The 25764-nt window shown below is 39.6% G+C and overlaps 1 protein-coding gene across 4 annotated transcripts in view; it reads left to right on the top strand.

The window, feature by feature from the left end:
- Positions 1 to 843: 843 nt before the first annotated feature.
- ATRNL1 (attractin like 1) overlaps positions 844 to 25764 on the top strand; it is an 861353-nt gene continuing 836432 nt past the window's right edge. For all 4 annotated transcript variants that reach the window (XM_055248210.2, XM_055248235.2, XM_055248225.2 and 1 more), the window contains exon 1: positions 844 to 1523. In XM_055248210.2, the coding sequence (XP_055104185.1) occupies positions 1231 to 1523 (293 nt within the window). In that variant the 5' untranslated portion in view covers positions 844 to 1230. The remainder of the gene's footprint in view (positions 1524 to 25764) is intronic.

Genomic DNA, 25764 nt, shown 5'->3' with positions numbered 1-25764 from the left:
GTAACGGGTGGAGAGCGCGGGGCTCGGAGCCTCGCAGTTCTTTGTTGGGGGCGGGGGCTTCGTTATTTCCGAGGCAGCAATGGCTCCCCGTCGGAGGTCCCTCCGCGGAGACCGCCTCGCGCCTCTCGCAGTCCCCAATCCCCGCCCCTCCCAGCCCTCGCTGACCCTACAACGTGGTCGGACTGCGGTACCTTTAAGGCTTTTGCCTGCTGCACATGCTCAGCTCTTTGTGTGTAGTTGGAGTTTTTCTCTCTTAAGAGAAAAAGAAGAAATAGGCACGAGGATGGGGCGGGGGAAGGGGGAAGCGCTAGGGAAAAAGCGCTGCACTTTTGCAGCTGCAGACGGCTGACGGGAAGGACTTCTTTTCTGCTGAAGCTGCGAAGCCTGTGTCGATCTCTCATTCGTGGGGCTCCCGGGGCGCGGGGTGCGGGTGGGGCCGGGGTGCCCGCACGGGCCGGGGGGACTGGCACACGGGCCACACCTGGGGGGCCTGTCTCCCGTCAGCGCGCGGGCCTGGCGGAGTGGGCGCGCGCGCGCGCGGGGGGGCAGTCCCCGGTCCCTGTCAGGGGCGGGGCGAGACCAAGGCGCCGGGCCTGTGGGGAGGAGTGTAGGCGCGCGCGAGGGCGGGGGGCGGCCTCACGCATCGTGGGCTCCCGGCGCTGCCGCTGCGGCCGGCTCGAGGCACCGGAGACAGAATGGCTGCTGGGGCGCCCTTGGCCGCCGGGCGGGCGAGGCGGGGCTGACCGCCGCCTCCCTGATCGCCCCCTTCCGCGTTGGGCGCGCCCACTTCGGGGCTCCCGCTCAGCCCCCGCCCTCCCGGGCGCGCGGCGCTCGGAGCCGAGGCAGTTGGCGCGGGCCGCGGGCGAGGCGGGGCCGCGCGCGGGGTCCCCTCCTCCTCCCGGTCAGGTCCCCTCAGGAGCGCCGGGCGCAGTCTGCGCCTCCCGCTCCCCGCCTCCAGCCGGGTCCGGGACGCCGCGGCTGTGGGGTCGGCCCACTAAGGACAAGGTCAGGAGACTGGGTGGCGATGCCCGGGTGCGACTGGAGGCAGCCGAGCGGAGGCGACGGCGGTTGGGATCTGTCCCTCCTGACCGGGGAGCGGGACTGGGACGGGCGCCGGTGAAGAGGAGGAGAAGCGGCGGCGGAGAGGTTTTCTGCGGCCGGAATTCCCCTCAACAGCATCCCTGTCGGCGCCCGCGAGCGCAGTCTCGCCGGGCAGGGGCGCCGTGGAAGATGGAGACTGGGGGCCGGGCCCGCACTGGTGCCCCGCAGCCGGCGGCCCCGGGGCTGTGGAGGGCTCGGCCCGCGGGCGGCGGCGGCGGGGGCGCCTCCTCCTGGCTGCTGGACGGGAACAGCTGGCTGCTGTGCTATGGCTTCCTCTACCTGGCGCTCTACGCGCAGGTGTCCCAGTCCAAGCCGTGCGAGAGGACCGGCTCCTGCTTTTCGGGCCGCTGTGTCAACTCCACCTGCCTCTGCGACCCGGGCTGGGTGGGGGACCAGTGCCAGCACTGCCAGGGCAGGTTCAAGTAAGTGCCTTCGCCGGACCCCGAACCTCCAGCCCTGCCTCGCTCCCGTCGCGGCCTTCCCCGCCCCCGTCGCGGCCTCCCCCTCCCCCGTCGCTGCCTCTGATTCCCCCCGGCCGGGAGTGAACCTCAGCGCGCGGTGGGAGCGGGCGGGAGTGGGGCCCGCGCCGCGCCCCCTCCAACCCCGGGGCGCCCCGGGAGCGCTCGGGCCCGCGCGGAGCCCTGACCGACGGGGAGCTAAGCATTTCTCGAGCGTTCCAGATGTCCGCAGCGACTTCTGATCCGCTGCTCAGCACGAACATTTTCACAGTCAGTTATGATGCCCAGCACCATTTTCTTGGGATAATATTTTAAAATCAGAAATTGTCCAAGTTACTTATGAAATACATGGGCATTGTGAAAAATTCACAAAAGTGTAAAGGTTCAGTTATGATCTACCAGTACCTCTCTTTCCCCATCCTCCGCTTGTCTCTAGAGGTGACCCCCTCTAACATTTATTTAGTCATCATAGTGATCTTAATAAGTAGAGTTTATGATGGACTTGCTAAGTGCCAAACACTCTTCTAAGCGCTTTATGTCGATTTTCTCATTTATTCCTTACAACAGCTCTATGAGTTGCTAGAATTATTATGCTGGATTTACGGAGAGAAATCGAGGCGATACATTTAAGTAACTTGGCCAGGATTACACAGTAGTAAGGGCCGAGTTATGATTCCAAATCAGCTGGCACATTCTGGAGCCAGTACACACTCCAGAATGTGTACTTTTAACGAATTTGCTGTGTTGTGTTTGCTAGGACAATCTTGAATTGAGAAATACAAAGGTGACTTTAGGTTAGATGGATGAAATACTCGGACGTTTTTATGTGGTGACGATAATGGATTTTTTTCTAATCGGTTAATTCACTATCAGCTTTTGTGCGGGAACATCGCTTTTGCTTGTCTGAAGCTCAAGGAGCCTAAGAAGTTTGCTTGCTAAGGTGAAGGTACTTTCTTCGTACTGGTTGGTGTTTATTACATTCTTGCCTGATATAAAAAGAAATGGTCACAGTGTAGGGGAGTAGCAAAAGTCAGTTAACATTTGGGCAGGCTTCTAACAACATGCAGGTAACAGTCATTAAGAAAGTCAGCTTCTTAGTCTTCTAGATACTTAATATGAAGTTTGCTGGCTGGTTTGTGGCTCTTGAATATTGTAGATTACTAATATTGTTAGGCTGATCGCCAAAATCTAGGTGAAATTTCTCTTGGGCCCTAAGGCAAAGGTAAGACTGGTTCACCTTATTAATGTATTCTAGGACAATTTCCTGGAGTTTTAAACACAGCATACTTTCCTTTTTTTTTTTTTTTAAACTTACTATTGCTGATTAAAATAAATGTCCCTTAAAGCTCAGTGTAAAAATGTATATTTTTAAAATGGCACTTTAAAATTTTAGGTAGAGTCTATGATTTAAATTAACTAGTAGGTTTTGGAAGTGAAATCTTAAAGTTTTATGAAATTTATGCAATAGGTTGAAATTTTTCTAGGGTTTGTACTTTAAAGTTAGTATAGTAATGTAGTTTAAAAAATACTTTTTAAAAAAATTAGGAGAGATGCTGATTAAAAGTTTAAAAAGTGTTTCAAGATGAGGAAAGAGATCTTAATGAATTCTGCTTGTTAGTTGCTTTTTTTGCTTGTGTTCTTAAACGTTTGCTATGACAGTAGAATTCAGCGTCTTTACGTAGCAAGAGAGAATTTTGAACATATAAACTGGTAGTCAGCAGTGAAAAAGCCTCATCCATATTTTACATTTTTTTACATAAATAGGGAGAGTGCCTGATTTATATGTAATTTAGGGATATTGGCTTTTGTCTGAGTGGGTTTGCTCCGTTTGTCTAAACAGGACAAAAATTGCTGCAGTCCTGAGAAGCTTCATATTTATAATACATTTTAAAGTAGCGGAACTTGTTAGCTGGATCAGCAGCCTGTGACCTCACTAGCAAATGTTGTCCCAGTTAAAAAGATCACAGATCAAGTTAAAACGAGCTTAAATAACATTGAGAGGTGGTGTTCATAAACAAAATACATTAGTGAGTAGAAGAAGAATAGATATTTGATGTAGATATTGTTAAATAACAATAAATCCTGAGATAATCACTGAGTATTCATCATTTCCTTGGAAGCTATTATTTCCTAGGACTCATTGTACTCTATTGGGTAAATGCTTTTGCATTTCTCTGTGGAATACAAGCTGTTAATTAGAGTAAATATAACTGGTGTAACTATCTGTGTTTTTATTATGTATACTCTTAGGGATAAAGAACACATTGGTATTTAATGTTAAAGAGAAGGATTATATTTAGTAGAAAAGAATTCTTCTTGGTAAAGTACATGCAAATAAACCTATGAAAGGTTTATTTGAAGATAGTAGCTTGTTTTACCTGGCATTTGAAGTGGTAACACAGTGGCAAAGACTTTAACAAGAAAATCTCACTTCACTAATTATCTTGAAAATCTTTTTCTAAACTGAAGGATAGCAACCTTACAAACAGACATCAAAAATGATTGATCAATCTTGGTAAGCAGGTGTCAAAATTAATTGGTTGGCTCCATGGTAACTTAGCTTTTTTTCTACTATAGAGATTTCGCCAGGGAATAAAAGTGTTCTTCAAATGCTTCTTGAGGATAGAAGATTGATAGTTGGGGGAAGAAATGCAGAAGCAAATATAGTACCAAAAGTGGTACTTCAGTTCTCTTAGCATTGATTCCAGTCTTCTGTTTCCATTTGAAAAGAATAAAGCACTCAGAATAACAAGCCATTCCTTCCTCACACAGGTAAAACAAAAGGAACATGGATTTTTCAGCCAAAGCTAGACTAAAGGATTTGGGATTGAGAATACGAAAATATATTTGAAATATAATAAAGATACAGACTCTAATTCAAGTTGTATTTATTTGACTAGTTCAGTGTAATGTTAAGCAAGAAAATATTTTGCTATAATCTATTTGAATGACATTCTCTTTTAGAAGGGAGCTCTTGAGAATTAATTTTGTAGAGTAGTTGAGATTTATATAAATTTGTATAAATATAAAGAGTATTGCTCTTTATATTAGTCAAATATAAAGGGATATATTTTTACCCCTCTTAGGTTAGTCAAATTTGGATACTTCATTTCACACATTTAAAATGGAAGTATGCTGGGTGCCGTGGGAGGCCAAGGTGGGAGGATCCCTTGAGCCCAGAAGTTTGAGACCAGCCTGGGCAAGATAGTGAGGCCTCAAATCTACAAAAAATATTTAAAAAGTAGCTGGGCATGATGGCACACACCTGTGGTCACAGCTACGAGAGAGTGAGGCGGAAGGATTACTTGAGCTCAGGAGGTTGAGGCTGCAGTGAGCTGTAATCACGCCACTGCGCTCCAGCCTGGGTATCAGAGGGAGACTTCTCAAAATTTTATATATACGTATATGAAGCATTCTATTTGTAGTGACAGCAAAATGAAGATATAATGATATAATGTCAGGAATTAGATTGTTATTGTAAACAAAAAGGGGCAGAATTAAGTGTGTAAACTCTTCCCCTAAGCTGTTAAAAATATATGCATATTGCCCGGCTTGGTGTCTCACGCCTGTAATCCCAACACTTTGGGAGGCTGAGGCGGGTGGATCATGAGGTTAGGAGATCGAGACCATCCTAGCTAACACGGTGAAACCCCATCTCTACTAAAAATACAAAAATTAGCCGGGTATGATGGCACGCACCTGTAGTCCCAGTTACTCAGGAGGCTGAGGCAGGAGAATCGCTTGAACCCAGGAGGCGGAGGTTGCAGTGAGCATAGGTCATGGCACTGCACTTCAGCCTGGGCAACAGAGCGAGACTCTGTCTCAAAACAAAACAAAAACAAAAACACAAAAACAAAAGAAATATATGTATGCATATGTAAATACATATATATTTGGAATCCTTTTTACTTGTAAGGAAACTGACAGTAACTATAAACTTAAACTGAATGTACCCTGTCCTTAAGACTTATTTCAAAGTTTTATTGTAATGGATAATTTATATCCATGGATTATTTTTACATTATTAAAGTATATAATCACGTAGTAGGAATTTAAAATAATTTGAGTGTTTCTTAGATTCTAAGTTAATAAGGTAAATTACTTGTAGTAGCATAGTAGCATGGTTTTCAACAACACGTGTCTGCATAATTTGGCCCCTTTAGCTGATTAGACTCACACCTCGTTTCCTCTGCCCTGACTGGTCTTTTAAAGTTCCTTGAAAGTGTCACATTCTTTTAGGCCTTAGTGCATTTTATACACAGTTACTTCTGTGAACTCTTTCCTGTCTGGTCTTTGCTTGGATGATTACTGATCATCCTTCTAATCTTAGCTTAAATACTAGTTTCTTTTTTTTTGAGACGGAGTCTGGCTCTGTTGCCCAGGCTGGAGTGCAGTGGCGCAATCTCGGTTCACTGCAAGCTCCGCTTCCCAGGTTCACGCTGTTCTCCTGCCTCAGCCTCCCGAGTAGCTGGGACTACAGGTGCCTGCCACTACGCCGGGCTAATTTTTTGTTTAGTAGAGACGGGGTTTCACTGTGTTAGCCAGGATGGTCTCGATCTCCTGACCTCGTGATCCACCCGCCTCAGCCTCCCAAAGTGCTGGGATTACAGGCATGAGCCACCGCGCCTGGCCGCTTAAATACTAGTTTCTAAAGGAGGCTTGTCTGACTCTTCACACTAGGTTACCCCTTATATACTGCCCTTATAGCACTATTTTTCCTAGTATTGTCAAAAATGAGGTGTTTAATTATAATTTTGATAGTTATTTAAACAAAATTTTTAAGAGATTGAGGTATAATTGTCAAACAGCACAATTTAAAATGTACAATTTATTTATTTAAATTATACAATTTGACAAGTTTTGTCATATGTATTTGCATCTGAAACTGTCACCACAATCAAAATCATAAAAATATCAATCACGCTATAAAGTTTCCATGTGTTCCTTTGTAAACCCTCCCTTTTCCAGTTGCCTATTCCTGTCCCAGGGCAACTATTGATCTGCTTTCTCTCACTATAGATTTGTTGGCATTTTCTAGAACTTTTTGTAAATAGAATCATACATTATATACTTCTTTTTGTCTGGCTTCTTTCACACAGCATGTTTATTTTGAGATTCATTCATGGTGTATTAGTAGTTTATTCTACTGCCGAATAGTGTTCCAGTGTCTGCATACACCATAATTTGTTTATCCATTCAACTGCTGATGGACATTTGGACTGTTTCAAATTTTTGGCTGTTCCTTATAAAGCTGCTATGAAGTTTCATGTGGAAGCCTTTATATCTTTGTGTGGTCATATGCTTTCCTTTCTCTTGGGGAAATAACCTGAGAATGGCTGGATCGTATGGGTAGATATATGTGTAACTGTTAAAGAAACTGACAAACTGTTTTCCAAAGTAGTTGTATCATTTATGTTCCCACCAGCAGTGAGTCAGTGTTCTATCTAGTTAATTTCACATCCATACCAATACTTGGTATGGTTAGTCTTTTAAATTTTTGTGATTCTAATAAGTAAATGGTATATTTTTGGGTTTTAATTTGCATTTCCCTAATTACTAATGATATTGAGTATCTTCTCATGTGCTTACTTGCCATCTGTATATCTTCTTTAATAGGCATTTATTCAAATCTTTTGCATGTTAAAAAATTTTCTTACTGATTTTTGTGAGTTCTTTACATTTTCTGGATTACTAGCTTCTTATGAGGTATATCATTTGCATATATTTTCTACCAGTCTGGGGCTTGTCTATGAAAACACAATGAAAAGAGAAGGAAATCTCTTGACAGTATTTTTCAAAGAATCTAAGTTTTAAATTGATTAGTTCCAGTTTATCATTTTTTTCTTTTATGGATTATGCTTTTCATGTTGTGCCTAAGAAAACTTTGCCTAGGCTGGGTACTGTGGCTCATGTGTGTAATCCCAGCGCTTTGGGAGCCTGAGACAGGAGGATCACTTGAGTCTAGGAGTTTGAGAGCAGCCTGGGAAACAAGGCAAGACCGTGCCTATACAAAAACATTTGAAAAATTAGCTGGGCATGGCAGTGTGCGCATTTAGCCCGTCTACTTGGAAGGCTGAGATGGGAGGATCACTTTAACACAGGAATTGGAGGCTGCAGTGAGCTGAGCTGTGATTGTGTCACTGTACTCCAGCCTGGGCAACACAGCAAGACCATGTCTTTAAAAAATAAAAAAAAGAAAAAAGAAAACTGCCTAAACCAAGTTGATGAAGATTTTCTTCATTTTTTTTTCTCTGGAAGTTTTGTAATTTTAGATTTTACATTTATATTTATGGTCCATTTTAAGTTAATTTCTATATATGGGGAGAGGTATGGATCCAAATTCAGTTTTTTGGCATATAGGTATTTGTTTTAGCACTATTTGTTGAAAAGAGTATTCTTTCTCTGTTAAAGTAGTTTTGCACCTTTGTTGAAACCATTCATATATTTGTGTTTCTATTTCTGGACTCTGCTTTGTTTCTTGATCTCTTTGTCTATTTGTATGTCAGTACAACATTGTCTTGATTATTGTTTCTTTATAAGTCTTGAATTCTGGGAGTGTTTTTCAGTTTTGTTCTTTTCCAGTTATTTTGGCTACTCTGAGTCCTTTGCATTTCCATATGAGTTTTAGAATCAGCTTGTCAGTTTCTATAAAAAGCCTACTAGGATTTTGTTTGTAATTATGTTGAGTCTATAGATCAATTTTGGGGAAAATGAATACCTTGTCAATATTGAGTTTCCTAACATGGTATATGTTTATTTATTTAGTCGTTTAATCTGTCAGCAGTGTTTTTAAATTTCTGGTGAATAGGTCTTGCACCTCTTTTGTCAGATTTTTCCCTAAGTAGTTAATATTTTTGGATGCTATTGTAAATGGCATTTTTTAAACTTTCACTTTTGATTGTTGCTATTATACTGAAATACAACTGATTTTTGTGTGTTTGATTTTTTATCTTGCAATCTTGCCAAACTTATTACTTGTAGTAGATTTTTGCAGATTTCTTACGGTTTTCTACTTAGATGATTGTATTGTTTACAGATAAAGATATATTTACTTCTTTCTTTGCAATCTAGATGCTGTTTTTTTTTCTTGTCTTATTTCAGTGGCCAGAACCTCTATTACAGTAATGAATAGAGGTGATGAGAGCGGTCAATCTTACTCATGATTTAAGGGGAGATATTTGATCTTTAACCATGAAGTGTGATGTTATCTGTAAGTTTTTTTTTAGATGCCTTTTATCACACTGAGAAAGTTCCCTTCTATTCCTAGTTTGCCAAGAGTTTTTACCAGTGATGGAAACTGGATTGTATTAAATGCATTTTCTGTGCCCATTGAGATAATCATATGATTTTTTCAAGTTTGTTAACATGGTGAATTATGTACATAATCTTTGAATGTTAAACCAACCTTACATTCCTAAGATAAACTTCCTCTGACACGATATGCTTTCCTTTTTATTTTAGGTTGCATTTGGTTTGTTAAAGTTTTATTTAGAATTTTTGTATCTGTGTTCATGAGAGATATTAGTCTGTACTTTTCTTATATGACTAGTTTTGGTGACAGGATAATGCTGGCCTCATATAATGAGCCCCATGGGACTCTCCTGATCATTTGCTGAAAGAGTTTTTATGGAATTGGCATTATTTCTTCATTAGTGTTTGGTGGAATTCACCATTGACGCCCTCTAGGCCTGAAGTTTTCTTTAACTCCAAATTCAACTTTTATTAATATAAATTCAACTTATTTAATATACAGAAGGCTATATGACTAGAATCCTTTAAAATATATTGGCCAGAATATTGTCTATCTTGGTAAGTATTTTTTTGTGTATGTGAAAAGAATGCGTATTCTTCTATTGATGGGTGGAGTGTTGTATACATTTCAGTTAGGTCAACTTGGTTGAGTCTTGTTTAAGTCTTCTACAACCGTTCTGATTTTCTGTCTGTTTTTACCACTTATTGAGAGAAGGCTTTCTTCAGTTATAATTTTGTATTTACCTGTTTGTCCCTGCAGTCTTATCTGTTTATCCTTCATGTATTTTGAAACTATGTTATTAGGTGCATAAAATTTTGGATTATGTCCTCCTGATAAACTGAGCCTTTATCATTATCCAATGACCATTTGTCGAACAGACTATCCTTTTTTCATTAATGTCTTTGTACCTTTATTGAAAGTTAATTGGACATCTTTATGTATATTTATTTTTTGACTCTTTTCTGTTCCATTGATCCATATCTCTATCCTTTTGCAAATTCCTGACTGACTTTATTAATGTATCTATGTGTGTATATATATGTGTATATATACACATATATACGTATATATACACATATATACGTATATATGTGTATATATACATATATGTGTATATATGTGTATGTATAAATGTGTATATATGTGTATGTATATATGTGTATATATACACATATATATTTGAGACGTGTATATATATACATTTGAGATATATATATATATATATATATATATATATACACTTGAGATGTATATATATTTGAGATGGAGTCTCACTCTGTTGCCCAGGCTGGAGTGCAGTGGCACGGTATCGGCTCACTGAAATCTCTGCTCACCGGGTTCAAGCGGTTCTCCTGCCTCAGCCTCTTGAGCAGCTGGGATTACAAGCATATGCCACCACACCTGGCTAATTTTTGTAGTTTTGGTAGAGATGAAGTTTTGCCACATCGGCCAGGCTGGTGGTCTCTAACTCCTGACCTCAGGTGATCCACCCACCTCGGCCTCCCAAAAATGCTAAGATTAGTATGTTTTTATAGTAAATCTTGAAGTTAGATAATGAGATTCCCCTAACTTTATTTTTATTTTTGAAAATTTACTTGGTTCATTTTGTTTTTCATATACATTTTAGAACAGTTTGTCAATTAAAAAAGTCTTCCTGAGATTTTTATTGAGATTGTGTTGACTTAGTAAATCATTTTGAGAATTGATATGTAAACAATATTGAATTATCTCGTTCTTCATTGCGGTATGTTTTTTTCATCTATTTGGGTTTTCATTGATTTTTTACAATAGTTTTTGGTGGTTATCAGATACAGATCTGTGTATATATTTTTAGTTTTTTTTTTTTTTTTTGAGATGGAGTCGTGCTCTGTCACTGAGGCTGGAGTGCAATGGCATGACCTCGGCTCACTGCAACCCCTGCTTCCTGGGTTCATGTATTTTTTGTAGAGATGGGGTATCGCCATGTTGGCCAGGCTGGTCTTGAACTTCTGACCTCAGGCAATCCGCCTGCCTCAGCCTCCCAAAGTGCTGGGATTACAGATGTGAGCCACTGCACCCGGCCGTATTTTTTGATTTTATACCAAAATATTTTATGTTCTTTAAGGCTGTTGTAGTTGGTAGTATTTCTTTTAATTTCAATTTCCAGTTTATAGACTTTAAAAAATAATAAGGAAATATTATAAATGACTTTATGCCCATAAATTTGAAATAAATGAAATGGACCAATTCCCTGTATCGTACAGATTAACAAAAGTCACTCATGAGGAGGTAAATGAAATGAATATTTCTATGTCTATTGAATAAATTGAATTCAAATTGCAAACCTTCAAGGAAAATTTCAGGCTCAGATGGCATCACTGGTAAATTTTACCAAATGTTTAAGAAAGAGGTAATATTAATTCTACGTAAGTTTTTCTAGAAAACAGAATAAGAGGGAATACTTTCTAACTTAATTTGCAAGGCTGGCATTACCGTGATAAGAAAACCAAAGAAAGGCATTACCAGAAAAGAGCAATAGCTCTCATGAACACAGAAGCAAAAATCTTTAACAAAGTATTAGCAAATCATATCCAGCAATACATAAAAAACATAATACATTGTGACCAAGTAGGGCTTATCCCAGTAGTACAAGGCTGACTAAATATTTGGAAATCTTTCTTTGGTGACATTTCCTCGCCCGTATCTCTTTATTTTTTATTTTTGTGGTTACATTATAGGTGTATATATTTATGGGATAGATGAGGTATTTTGATACAGGCATACAATGCCTAATAACCACATCAGGGTTAAATAGGGTATTCATTACCTCAAGCATTTATCCTTTCTTTGTGTTATAAACAATTCATACTAATTATACTTTCTACCCATTAACCATCCCCATTTCTCCCACCCCAATACCTTTCCCAGTCTCAGGTTACCATCATTCTACTTTCTATCTCCATAAATTCAATTATTTTAATTTTTAGCTCCCAGAAATAACTGAGAAAATGCAATGTTTGTCTTTCTGTGCCTGGTTTATTTCATGTAATGTAATGACCTCCAGTTCCATCCATGTTGTTGTGAATGACAGGATATCATTCTTTTTTATGGCTGAATAGTACTCCCTTGTGTATATGTACCACATTTTATTTATCCATTCATTTGTTGATGGCCACTTTGGTTGCTTCCAAATTTTGGCTATTGTGAATAGAGCTGCAGCAAACATTGAAGTACAGCTGTCTCTTCAATATGCTGATTTCCTTTCTTTTAGGTATATACCTAGCAGTGGGATTGCTGAATTATATGGTAGCTCTATTTTTAATTTTTTGAGGAACCCGCAAACTGTTCTCCATAGTAGTTACGCTAATTTACCTTCCCACCAGCAGTGTAAGAGGGTTCCCTTTTCGCTATATTCTTGCCAGCATTTGTTTCTGTCTGCCTTTTGGATATGAGCTGTTTAACTGGAGTGAGATGATATCACATTGTAGTTTTGATTTTCATTTCTCTGATGATCAGTGATGTTAAGCACCTTTTTATTTACCTTTTGACATTAGTATGTCTTCTTTTGAGAAATGTCTATTCAGATCTTTTGCATATTTTTGAATTGGATTATTAGATTTTTTTTCTTACCATGTTGTTCGAGCTTATTATATATTCTGGTTATTAATCCCTTGTCAGAATGATAGTTTGCAAATATTTTCTTCCATTCTGTGGATTGTCTCTTCATGTTGTTGACTGTTTCCTTTGCTGTGCAGAAACTTTTTAACTCAATATGATCCCATTTATCCATTTTTGCTTTGGTTGCCTGTGCTTGTGGGGTATTACTCAAGAAATCTTTGCCTAGTCTCCACGTGTCCTGGAGAGTTTTCCCAATGTTGTAGTAGTTTCATAGTTTGAGGTCTTAGATTTCTAAGTCTTTAATCATTTTCATTTGTTTGTTGTATATGGTGAGAGATAGGGGTCCAGCTTCATTATTCTTCATATAGATATCCAGTATTCCCAGCACAATTTATTGAGGAGACTGTTACTTCCCCAGTGTATGTGCTTCACACCTTTGTCAAAAATGAGTTCACTGTAAGTATAGATTTATTCTGGGCTCCCTATTCTGTAATTGTTCTATATGTCCTTTTTTTTTTTTTAATGCCAGTACCATGCTGCTTTGGTTACTATAGCTCTGTGGTATAATTTAAAGTCAGGTAATATGGTGCTTCTAGTATTGCTCTTGTTGCTCAGAATGGCTTTGGCTATTCTGGGTCTTTTTGGTTCCGCATACATTTTATGATTTTTTTTGCTATATCTTTGAAAAATGTCATTGGCATTTTGATAGGGATTGCCTTGAATCTGTAGATTGCTTTGGATAGTATGGACATTTTAACAATACTGATTCTTCCAATCCATGAGCATGAAATACCTTTCCATTTTTTTTGGTGTCTTCTTCAGTTTCTTTCATTTTTCCCTTGCCTAGAGATTTGTGGAACTTTGAACTTCAGTGAGATGATTTAAGGTATCTGGCAGAAGAAATTTCTAAGCAGCAAAGCATTCAAGATGTGATTTAGGTGCTGTTAAAGGCATTCCATTCTAAAAGGGAAACAGAGCATAAAAGTTTGGAAAATGTACAGCCTGACAATGATAGAAAATAAAATCCCATTTTCTGAGGAGAAATTTAAGCCAGCTGCAGAAATTTGCATGAGTAATGAGAAGCCGAATGTTAATTCCCAAGACAATGGGGAAAATACCCCCGGGCCATGTCAGAGGTCTTCGGGGCGCCCCTCTCATCACAGGCCTGGAGGCATAGGAGGAAAAAATGGTTTTGTGGGCCAGGCCCAGGGTTCCTGTGCTGTATGCAGCCTAGAGACTTGGTGTCCCATGTCCCAGCTGCTCTAGCTATGACTAAAAGAGGCCAAAGTGCAGCTCAGGCTGTGGCTTCAGAGGGTGCAAGCTCCAAGCCTTGGCAGCATCCATGTGGTGTTGAGCCTGTGGGTGCACAGGAGTCAAGAATCGAGGTTTGGGAACCTCTGTCTACATTTCAGAAGATTTATGGAAACGCCTGGATGTCCAGGCAAAAGTTTGCTGCAGGAGTGGGACTCTCATGGAGAACCTCTGCAGGTCAGTGTGGAAGGGAAAAGTGGGGTTGGAGCCCCCACACAGAGTCCCTACTGGAACATTGCCTAGTGGAGCTGTGAGAAGAGGGCCACTGTCCTGCAGACCCCAGAACAGTTGATGCTCCTACACCTTGCACCATGTACCTGGAAAAGCTGCAGATGTTCAACGACAGCCCATGAAAGCAGCCAGGATGAGGCTGCACTCTGCAAAGCCACGGGGTCGGAGCTGCCCACGACCGTGGGAACCCACCTCTTTCATCAGTGTGACCTAGATGTGAGAACTGGAGTCAGAGGAGATCATTTTGGAGCTTTAAAATTTGACTACCCTGTTGGATTTCAGACTTGCATGGGCCCTATAACCCTTTTGTTTTGTCCAATTTCTCCCATTTGGAATGGCTGTATTTATCCAATACCTATACCCCCATTGTATCTAGGAAGTAACTAGCTTGCTTTTGATTTTACAGGCTCATAGATGGAAAAAACTTGCCTTGTCTCAGATGAGACCTTGGGGGTGCTGAAATGAGTTAAGACTTTGGGGGACTGTTGGGAAAGCATCATTTGTTTTGAAATGTGAGGACATGAGATTTGGAGGGGCCAGGGGCAGAATGATATGGTTTGGCTGTGTTCCCATTCAAGTCTCAATTTGAATTGTATCTCCTAGAATTTTTCGATGTGTTATGTGAAGGAATTACCCAGCGGGAGGTAATTGAATCATGGGGGCCAGTCTTTCCTGTGCTATTCTTGTGATAGTGAATAAGTCTCACAATATCTGCTGGGTTTATCAGGGGTTTCTACTTTTGCTTCTTCCTCATTTTTCTCTTGCCGCTGCCATGTGAGAAGTGCCTTTCGCCTCCCACCATGATTCTGAGGCCTCCCCAGCCATGTGGAACTGTAAGTCTGGTTAAATCTCCTTTTCTTCTCAGTTTTGGGTGTGTCTTTATCAGCAGGGTGAAAATGGACTAATACACTTGGTAATTTATAATGAATAGAAATATATTGGCTCGTGATTCTGGAGGCTGGGAAGTCTAAGATCAAGAGGCTGACATCTTTTAAGGGCTTTCTTGCTGCATCATCCTGTAGCAGAGGGTAAATAGAGGGTCAAGGGGTAGGCACAAGTGTTCAAATCTCATCCTTTTATAAGGAACCCATTCCCCTCATAATGAACTCACTCCTGAGGTAACAGCATTAATGCCCTCATGGTTTAATCACCTCCTATTATGCCCCACCTCTCAACACTAATCCAGAGCCTTCACTCAGTCCAGCACCAACTCAAAAGTCCAAAGCCTAGGGTCTCTTCTAAATCAGATATAGGTGAGACTCAAGGCACAATTCATCCTGGGGCAAATTCCCTTCCAGCTGTGAGCCTGTGAAATCAAAACAAGTTGTTTTCTTCCAAAGTGCAATGGTGAGACAGTTATAGGATCTACATTCCTGTTCCAAAAGAAAATAAAGGGGTAACAGGCCCCAAATAAGTCTAGAACCCAACAGAACAAACAATGTTAAATCTGAAAGCTACAGAATAATCTTTTTTGACTTCATGTTTTGCCTTCTGAGCACACTGGGATGAGGATTGGGCCCCCAAGACCTCAGGCAGCCCAGCCTTTAGGCTTTCCTGGGCTGAGCCTACATAGCAGCTCTCATGGGTTGGAGGCCAATGCCTGCCGCTCTTACAGTCTGAGGCTGCACATGGGTGACTCTATAGTTCTGAGGTCTCAGAGGCAGCCCTGCTCCCATGGCCCTATTAGGCATTGCTCTAGCAAGTACTTTATGATGACTCTGCTGCTGTAGTATCCTTTCAGATCTACACTGAGGTAGCCACATCTCCACAACTTGTGCAGTCTGTGCACCTGCAAAATTGGCACCACATGGATGGATACCACCATGGTTTATTTCCTATACTTTCCAGAGCTGCAGCCAGAGACACACCCTGGTTTGCTTGAGCAGTGACTGGGGAGGCTAAGGGAAGCTGTGCCAGAATGCAGGGAGCAGATACTTGAGGCAGCACAGGGCAGTGAATGCTGAGGTCCCATAGATGCCTTTCTGGAAACTGTGATCTCAGGATCCTAGATGGGAGGGGCAGCCCAGAAGACCTCTGAAATTCCTTCAAGATCTCTTTCTATCTTGATGAATAGCACTTGACTTCCTTTTATCCATGCTAATCCCCTTATGCAAGGGTTCCTTGGCCACACCCTTGCATGCTTGGCTTTTTGTTCTTTACATATACAAACTATGACTTTTCCAAATCATTACTTTCTGCTTCCCTTTTAATAATGTTTTGTTTTTAAATCATTCTACCTTCTCGCATCTTTACTATATGTAGTTAAAAGTAGCCACACAGCTCTTTCAATATTTTGCTTAGAAATTTCTTCCACCAGATATCCTAGTGAAGCGGGTACGTTGTCTAGGGTATATACCCTGGGGTTCATCATCATGCACCAGGAAAATTTAGGGCATGGACACACACAAGGGGTTTAGGAGTAGAGGTTTAATAGGTAGAAGACAAGAGAAAGAGAAACAGCCTCCTTTATAAAGGGAGGGGTCTCTGATCGGAAAGGAGTGGCTGGTGGCAAATGTGCCGAGTTTTATAGTCCAGTTTGAGGAGGCGGTGTCTGATTTATGTAGGGATCGCAGATTGGTTAGATCAGGTATGAAGTTTACATAGTGCATAGGGAAGGCTGGTTGCCCCACCATAATCTTCTTATGAAAATGGACTTTCCAGTTGATCAGCGCCATCTTGTCTGCTCCTTAGAATACACATGGCTGGCAGAGAAGAGAGGATGGAGCCGCCATTTTGAAAATGTCTAGTCCTTAGTTCCTGTCAGCATTCACCCATGCAAGCTCCCAGCTTGCAGGCTGCTCCTTGTTAGAAAATGATTTGGGGCTGCTTTTCATTGAAAAGGAAAGCCTTACCAAGGACTCCCATGCCCTTATTATCTGACTAAGTAATTCCTTTCTAACTCCCATTATACTAGCTTGTTGCTCTTAAATTCTGCCTTCCACGAAGCACTCAGATATGGGCACAATTCAGCCAAGTTATTTGCTGCTTCGTATCAAGGATGGCTGTTACTCCAGTTTGCAATATCTCTTTCGTCCTTTCTGTCTGAGATCTCCTCAGAATTGCCTTTACTCTCCACATTTCTACCAATATTCTGATCACAAGCACTAATGCAATCTCTACGAAGTTTTAGACTTTCCCTGCAGTTCTCTTCTGAGGCCTCATCAGAATCATCCTTAATGTTCTTTTCATGGCAATACAAGCTTTTTGTAGCCTTTTTCTCCAAACTCTCCCAGCCTCTACTTATTGCTGAGTTTCAAAGTGGCTTCCCTATTTTCAGATATTTGATAAAGCAGCGTTCTATGCTTCAATACCAGTTTTTTGTGTTATTCAGTTTTGTGCTGCTGTAACAGAATACTTGAGACTTAGTGATTTATAATGAATAAAAATTTATTGGCTTATGATTCTGTTGGGAAGGTCAAGATTGAGGGGCCAGAATTTGGCAAGAGCTTTCTTGTTGCATCATTGCATGACAGAAGAGCAAAGAGAAGGTGAAGAGAGAAAGAGAGGAGGGCAAAAGGGGGTGAACTCATCCTTTTATAAGGAACTCATTCCTGCAATAACAGCATTAATCCATTCATGAGGGCTATGCTCTCATGGCCTAATCACCTCTCATTAGGCCCCACATCCCCACACTGTTGCATCGGGGATTAAGTTTTCAACACTTTTTTGGGGGGACACATTCAAACCATAGCAGAGACTCTGGTTCATAATTAAGTGTTCTGTTTCAGGAGGCAATCAACTTGTTTTGGTTCAGCACACATGACCTAGCTCACTTTTCAAAAAACAGAGCTTAACTGAGTTACAATTTGCACCTCACCATATTCACCTTTTAAAGATGTATAGTTCACTTATGTTTAGCATATTTAGAGAGTGGTACAACCATCACCATTACCTAATTTTAGGCTGAAGAGCCAAATTATATAAACAAATTGGTATCTGTGACTTGTTAAAAAATAATTTCCAGGGTATCTCATATAGTCAGTATAAAATCAAACTAATCTATACTTTAGATGTATACAAATGAATTTTTATAATGATGTTTTATTATAACATCATTATATCAGTATTTTACCATCCTGAGTTATCAAAGCATATTATAATTTCCAAAAATGTAGAAATAAACTGAGGTAGGCAAAACTTTAAGATGGCCCTTTTGACTTTTATCCCTGGTATTACTGTCATGATTATGTTATGTCATTTGTCAAAAGGGAGATTATTTGGGTTTTCTTACTCTAATCACATGAGCCTTTTAAAAGCAGAGTGTTTCCCCTGGGTGCTAGCAGAAGAGGAAGCTAAAGACTCAAAGCATAAACGGGATTTGACATGCTAATGCTTGTTTGAAGATGGAGGGAGCCATGCCTGAAAGTACTAGAGAAAGTGGCCTCTTGGTGCTGAGAGTGAGCAAACCCTGGTCAGCAACTGGCAAGAAAGTTGGGACCTCATTCATATAACTGGAAGGAACTGAATTCTACCAACAGTGAATAAGCCTGGAAATGGATGCTTTTCTGGAGCCTCTGGATAACAGCCTAGCTCAGCTAACACCCATCTGAGTCTATAGGGACTTCTGTCCTATAGAACTGTGAGATTATAAATGGATGTTCTTTTAAATTTCTATGTTTATGGTAATTTGTTACCAGCAGTAAAAACAAATTTAGGGGCATATTTAGCAATAAATCATTGAAAAAAGTTATTCTGGCTGAATTTCAGTCAATGATATTAAGTTAACTAGAAAATTAAATTAATTCTTTAAACATGGTGGTCAATTGAGTTTTATTATCTTTAACAGTAATAATACAAGGTGATTGTGGTTTATTAATTTAAGCTTTTTAGAACACCTTGTGTACCTATCTTTGATTTCTTTGGTCTGCCATGAATGGTTAGAATTAATGCTCAAAATGTTTGGCATAAGGTTACTAATTGCTCTCTGGATCCATGAAAGGAAGACGCTCTGGCATTTTAGATATCTGATTTATTTGACCCTGTTTGATGCACAGTGTACTTCCAGTCTGCCATTTGAGCCAAAAAGTGAATAGGAGAAATATTTTACAGATAGCATAAAGTTATGAAATAATCAGTAGATGTGACGAAGTTTAGCCAAAAGGGGAAGAGATTGATCTTATCATTAGATAGTAGATTAATTTGAAAATAATGATTACCATGTGCAAGAGAAGTACTCCCTGATTAAAAAATGTTTGAGTTGTATAGTTATCAGTAGCTGAAGGGAATGTTGAGGAAAAAATGTATTAATGAGCTAAAATCTTATTTGGAAATATCCTTGTTAGAATTATAGAGCTCAGAATCAGCTGATGTTTTAGTCCATTTGTATTGCTATGAGGGAATACTTGAGGCTGGATAATGTATAAGGAAAAGAGATTTGTTTGGCTCATGATTCTGCAGGATGTACAAGAAGCATGGCACCAGCATCTGCTTGTATTGCGGGGCTCAGGCTGCGTCTACTCATGGCAGAAGGCAAATGGGAGCTGGTATCTGCAGATTTCATATGGCAGGAGAGGAAGCAAGGGATGGGAGCAGCCAGGCCCTTTTTCATAACCAACTCTCTCAGGAACTAATAGAGCGGGAACTCACTCTTTACTGTGAGGATGGCCCCAAGCCATTGATGAGGGATCTGCCTCCATGACCCAAACACTTCTCAGTAGGCCTCACCTCTGACATTGGGGATCAAATTTCAGTGTAAGGTTTGGAGGAGTCATATATTCAAACCATAGCAGTTGAGAATTAGGCCTCAAAGTCAGATAGATAATGGTTAAAATATCAGCTATATCAATACTGAATTGGAGAACGTGTTTTTCTTGTGTTGCCATAATGGGCTAATACTTCACCTCAAAATTAAATTACCCACTCATTTATGGGCCAAGTTAGGCAACTGCTGATCTGTATTGTGGGGTAGGACAACAGTAGTGGAAGATAATAGTCAGAATGCATTTCCTGTGCCTAGAATAGTCTGACAGTGAATGATCTGATAAAGAAGTTAGGAAAAACAGTCCCATTTACAATAGCATCAAAAAACAAAACAAAACAAAAACAAGAAAACAACTTACGATAAGTTTAACCAAAGAGGTAAAAGATCGATATGTAGAAAACTAGAAAACATTAATGAAAGAAATTGAAGATGACTCAAATAAATGGAAAGATACTTTGTGTATTCATGAAGTGAAAGAGTATTGTTAAAATGTCTATATTACCCAAAGTAATCCACAGATTCTATGCAATCCTGTCAAAATAGAAATAGAAAAAAATCCTGTAATTTGTTTGAAACTACGAAAGACCCAAAATAGTTAAAGCAATGTTGAGCAAAAAGAACAAAGCTAGAGGCATTAACACTACCTGACTGGTCTTTGAAAAGTTAATGGAAAATGCATATTATGAAAAAACTGCATGGATTTCAAATTTTTTTTGCACCAAAGTAAACTCATACCAAATTGTTACAAGTCTGAATGGAATCAAGTTTGAGGCACTAAGGAGGATAAGACATTGGTTTGAAAAGGGCCCCTATCAGAGCAACATAAATTCTGCTAAAGTTGAAGCGAGAGCAAACATCAAATTTATGGTGAAGCTTGGGTGGAAGAAGGTGAAATTATTGATGCTTTCTGAAAAGTTTAGGAGGACAATGCCCCAAAGTAATCAGCAGTTTATAAATGGGTAACTCATTTTAAGAGGCGATGATATGATGTTGAAGATGAAGCCTGCAGCAGCAGACTATTCACATCAATTTGTGAGGAAAAAATCATGTTCATTCTCTAATTGAAGAGGACTGATGTTTGACAGCAGAAACAATAGCCAACACCATAGACATCTCAATTAATTCAACTTACTCAATTCTGAATGCAAATTAAAGTTGAGTAAACTTTCCAATCTATAGGTGCCAAAACCACTCGGACCAGATTAGCTACAGATAAGAGCAGAGGTTTTAGTGGAAATTATAAACAAGTGGGATCAAGATCCTGAAGTATTTCTTGGAAGAATTGTAACAGGTGAAGCATGATTTTACCACTACGATTCTGAAGACAGAACACAGTCAAAGCATCGGCTACCAGGAGGTAGAAGGGGTTCAATCAAAGCAAAAGTGGACTGGTCAAGAGCAAAGGTCATGGCAGCAGTTTTTTGGGATGCTAAAGGCATTTTGCTTGTTGACTTTCTGGATGGCCAAAATATAACATCTGCTTATTATGAGAGTGTTTTTAGAGTTAGCCAAAACTTTAGCAGAAAAACACCTGGGAAAGCTTCACCAGGGAGTCCTTCTTCACCATGACAATGCTTCTGTTCATTTCTTTCATCAAACAAGGGCAATTTTGTGAGAGTTTCTATGGAAAATCATTAGGCATCCACCTTATTGTACTGATTTGGCTCCTTTTGAGTTTCGTTTGTTTGTTTGTTTCCTAATTGATACGGTTTGGCTGTGTCCCCACCCAAATCTTATCTTGAATTCCCATGTGTTGTGGGAGGGATCTGGTAGGAGGTAATTGAATCATGGGGCCAAGTCTTTCCCATGCTGTTCTCATGATAGTGAATAAGTCTTATGAGATCTAATGGTTTTATAAAGAGGAATTCCCCTGCACAAGCTCTCTCTGCCTGCTGCCGTCCGTGTAAGACATGACTTGCTCCTCCTTGCCTTCCACCATGATTGTGAGTGCTCCCCAGCCAACGTGGAACTGTAAGTCCATTAAACCTCTTTCTTTTGTAAATTGCCCAGTCTCAGGTATGTCTTTATCAGCAGCATGAAAGTGGGCACTAATAAACTAATCTTAAAATGTTTTCGAAGGGCACCTATTTTTCTTCGGTTGATAATGTAAACAAGGCTGCATTGACATGGTTAAATTCCTAGGACCTTCAGCTCTTTAGGGATGCACTAAATGGCTGGTATCATTGCTTACAAAAGCTTCTTGACTTTGATGGAACTTATGTTGAGAAATAAAGTTTATATTTTTTATTTTTATCTGTTTTTTTTTTTTTCCATGAACTTTTAAAGTCATCTCATGGTTATTAAAACAGCGTGATACCTGCATAAAAACAGAGAAATTGACCCATGGAACAGGATAGAGAGCCCAGAAATAAATTCGCTTGTCTACTGTCCACTGATTTTCAACAGAGGCTCGAGGAATACACATTGGGGAAAGGACAGTCTTGTCAATAAATGATTCTAAAAAACTAGGTATCCAAATGTAGAAGAATGAAATTGAACCCTTATCTGATCCCTTATAGAAGAATCAACTCAAAATGGATTAAAGATTTAAACGGAAGATCTGAAACTAAAACTACTAGAAGGAAACATAGGAGAAAAGCTATGACTTTGGTCTGAGCAATGACTTCTTGCATGATTCCAAAAGCACAGGCAGCAAAAGCAAAAATAGACAAATGATATTGAATCAAGAAGCTTCTATACATCAAAGGAAATAACAGAGTGAAGAGACAACCCACACATTGAGAGAAAATATTTGCAAACCATACATCAGATAAGGGACTCATACCCAAGACATAAAATGAACTCAAATCACTCAATAACAAGAAAACAAATAACCCTATTTAAACATGGGCAAAGAATCTGAATAGACATTTTTCAAAAGAAAACATACAAAAGGCCAACACATGTATGAAAACATGCTCAACATTACTAATCATCAGGGAAATGCAGATCAAAACCACAATGGGATGTCATCTCATACCTCTTAAAATGGCTCTTATAAAAAAGATGAAAGATAACAAGTGTTGGTGAGGATATGGCTAAAAGGGAACTTTTGTACACTGTTGGGGGAAAGTAAATTAGTACAGCCATTTTGAAAAACAGTATGGAGGTTCATCAAAAAACTGAAAATAGAATTACCATATGATCCAGCAGTCTGAGTATATATCCAAAGGAATTGAAATCAGTATGTTGGAGAGATGTTTGCATTCACATGTTCATTGCAGCATTGTTCATAATAGCCAATACTGGGAAACAACCTAAGTGCCCACCAAGGGATCAATAGATAAAAAAAGAGGTATGTATGCATAATGAAATAGTATTCAGCCTATAAAGGGACAAAATCCTGTCATTTGTGACAACATAGATGAAACTAGAGGTCATTAGGTTATGCAAAATAAGCTAGGCTTAGAGAGACAAATATCACCTGATCTCACTTACATGTGGAATCTAAAAATTTGAATCAATCGAAGTAGAGAGTAGAATGGGGGTTACCAGAAGCTGTGGGTGGTGGTCGGTTGGGCAGGGAAAGGAAAAATATTGGTCAAAGGGTGCAAAGTTTCAATTAGGAAGAATAAGTGTTCTATTATTCTGTTGGCATTCAATTGTACAATGAAGTGACTAATGTTACTAATTGTGCATTGTATGTTTCATATACTACATTGCTAATAGAGTGGATTTTTAAATATTTTTGCTGCAAAAAATATGTATGTGGGGTGATAGGTTTGTTAATTAGCCTGATCTGCTCAATATGCAGTGTATACATGTATTGAAGCATCACATTTTATCCCATGAATATATACAATTATTATTTGTCAATAAAGGTGAAATGAAAATAAAAAGGAATTAATAAGCTGATAAATAGTATTTTAACTAGAAAGTCTGTTTTTAAAAAAAATTTCTATGTGAAAAAGGCTTACAAAGGCCACCCTGCATAAAGACTATCCCTGAGTGGATCTGACTATTCCTTGTAGGCTGGTTATGCTAGGGCTAAACCTATATTCTGTGATAAACAGGATTTATTGTTTCAGAGATTTTGTAATATTAAAACTGTCACATTTTCTTATTTTTATAATGTGTTAAATTATATATCCATAGTCAAATTATATATCCATAGTCAGGATAGACAACAACATCCCACTAGATTTAATTTTAGTACTGTCTAATATTTGTGCTGGTTTTCCTGCATTTATTAGTGGCCAACCTTGTGTTATAAACAGCCCAGCATGCTTTTAATTAAGTACTCTGCTTTCAGCTAGAATGAGATATTGACAAGGCATATGTATATGTGGCAGGCATCTAGACAAGTGATTGGCAAACTTTTTCTGTAAAGGGCCAGATAGTAGATATTTTAGGCTTTGTTGGCCAGATGGTCTCTGTTGCCAGTACTGAACTCTGTCCTCATAGTGTGTTAGCAATCTTAGATAATATTTAAACAAACTAGTGTAGTTGTGTTCCAATAAAACTTCATTTACACAAACAGTAGGCTAGTAGTTTATGTAGTACTGATCTAGATGAATAAGTCAGTGTGGTTCTCAGTTCAAGAAGAGGAATGATACAAAGTTTAAAAAAAAGTTGTTTGAAACTTGGAATATATATTAGAAATAATATTAGAAATAGTAGTTATGTAAGAGCCTATTTTATTTTTTGTAGGGAGTTGAACTATATGCTACCTAATTTCTGGAGAGCGCTACACAATTGGAATGTAAGGGTATTAGGAGTAAGAAGTAAAAAAAAAAAAAAATGGAAAACTAGGTGTTTATGGTTAGAGTATGGTCCTGGAGTGCAAGACTTCTGAATTTTAGAAGAACAGTTCTAGACTGTAAAGAGGTCCAAAGCATGTAATGGGAATGCTTTGCCCACGTGGCATGCAGGTGAAGGTTCTTGGAGTTTAAGAAGAGATCATGAAACTGCAGAAGGAGAATTGTTCTTTCTTTATTATAGAAGTAGCCGGAGATTTCTCCCCTTTACGCATGTCTTTTGGTGGGGAGAAGGAATTTTCCATTTCTTTTACCTTGATTGGTGACATCCTCCCATGCTTCCAGTGGACTGGAATTGGCAAGGAGGAAACCTTTTTGTAGTAAGTGGAGGAAAAGGTGGGCTCTTGGTAGGATCTTTAGGGCTAAGGATAAAGAATTCAGGGATTGTGATGAGTAGTTTCCTTTTAAGTTTGGGAAATTGTACTACTGAAGTTGAATAGGACGGGACAGGGTGTGTAGTTTTCAGGTACTCCTATTGTTTAGCTTAGGTAGGGAGGCATAACAGTTCCTTCACATCACTTCTTATAAGAGGGATATAAGGATTACTGTGGTAACTCCTACAATATATGTTTCTTTGGAGGAGGGGGGATATATATTTTTAATTTTTGTGGGTACAGAGTAGGTGTATATATTTACAGGGTATGTGGGATATTTTGAAACAGTCATGCAATGCATAATCACATCATGGAAGATAGGGTATTTATCTCAAGCATGTATCCTTTGTGTTACAAACAATCCTTTGTTATTTTAAAATGTAGAATTATTATTGACTATAGTCACCCTGTTGTGCTTTCAAATACTAGTCTCATTCATTCATTCATTCTATTATTTTTGTACCCCTTAACCATCCCTACCTCCTCCTCACTTTACCACTACCCTTCCCAGCCTCTGGTAACCATCTTCCGACTCTGTCTCCATGGGTTCAGTTGTTTTGCTTTTTAGATCCCGCAAATCAGTGAGAACATATAATGTTTATCTTTCTGTGCCTGGCTTATTTCACGAAACATAATGACATCCAGTTACATCCATTTTGTTGCAAATGACTGAATCACATTATTTTTATGGCTGAATAGTAATTCATTGTGTATATGTACCACATTTCTTTATCTGTTCATCTGTTGATGGACGCGTAGGTCGCTTCCAAATCTTGGCTATTGTGCACAGAGCTACAACAAACATGGGAGTGCAGATATTTCAATATATTGATTTCCTTTCTTTCGGGTATATACCCAACAGTGGGATTGCTGAATTGTATGGTAGCTAAATTTTTACTTTTATGAGGAACCTCCAAAGTGTTCTCCATAGTGGTTGTACTAATTTACAATCCCACAAACAGTATAGGAGGGTTCCCTTTTC

The sequence above is a fragment of the Symphalangus syndactylus genome, chromosome 2 (genome assembly GCF_028878055.3).
Source record: "Symphalangus syndactylus isolate Jambi chromosome 2, NHGRI_mSymSyn1-v2.1_pri, whole genome shotgun sequence".
Classification (NCBI taxonomy): domain Eukaryota; kingdom Metazoa; phylum Chordata; class Mammalia; order Primates; family Hylobatidae; genus Symphalangus; species Symphalangus syndactylus.
This window is presented reverse-complemented; position numbering and strand designations above follow the sequence as displayed.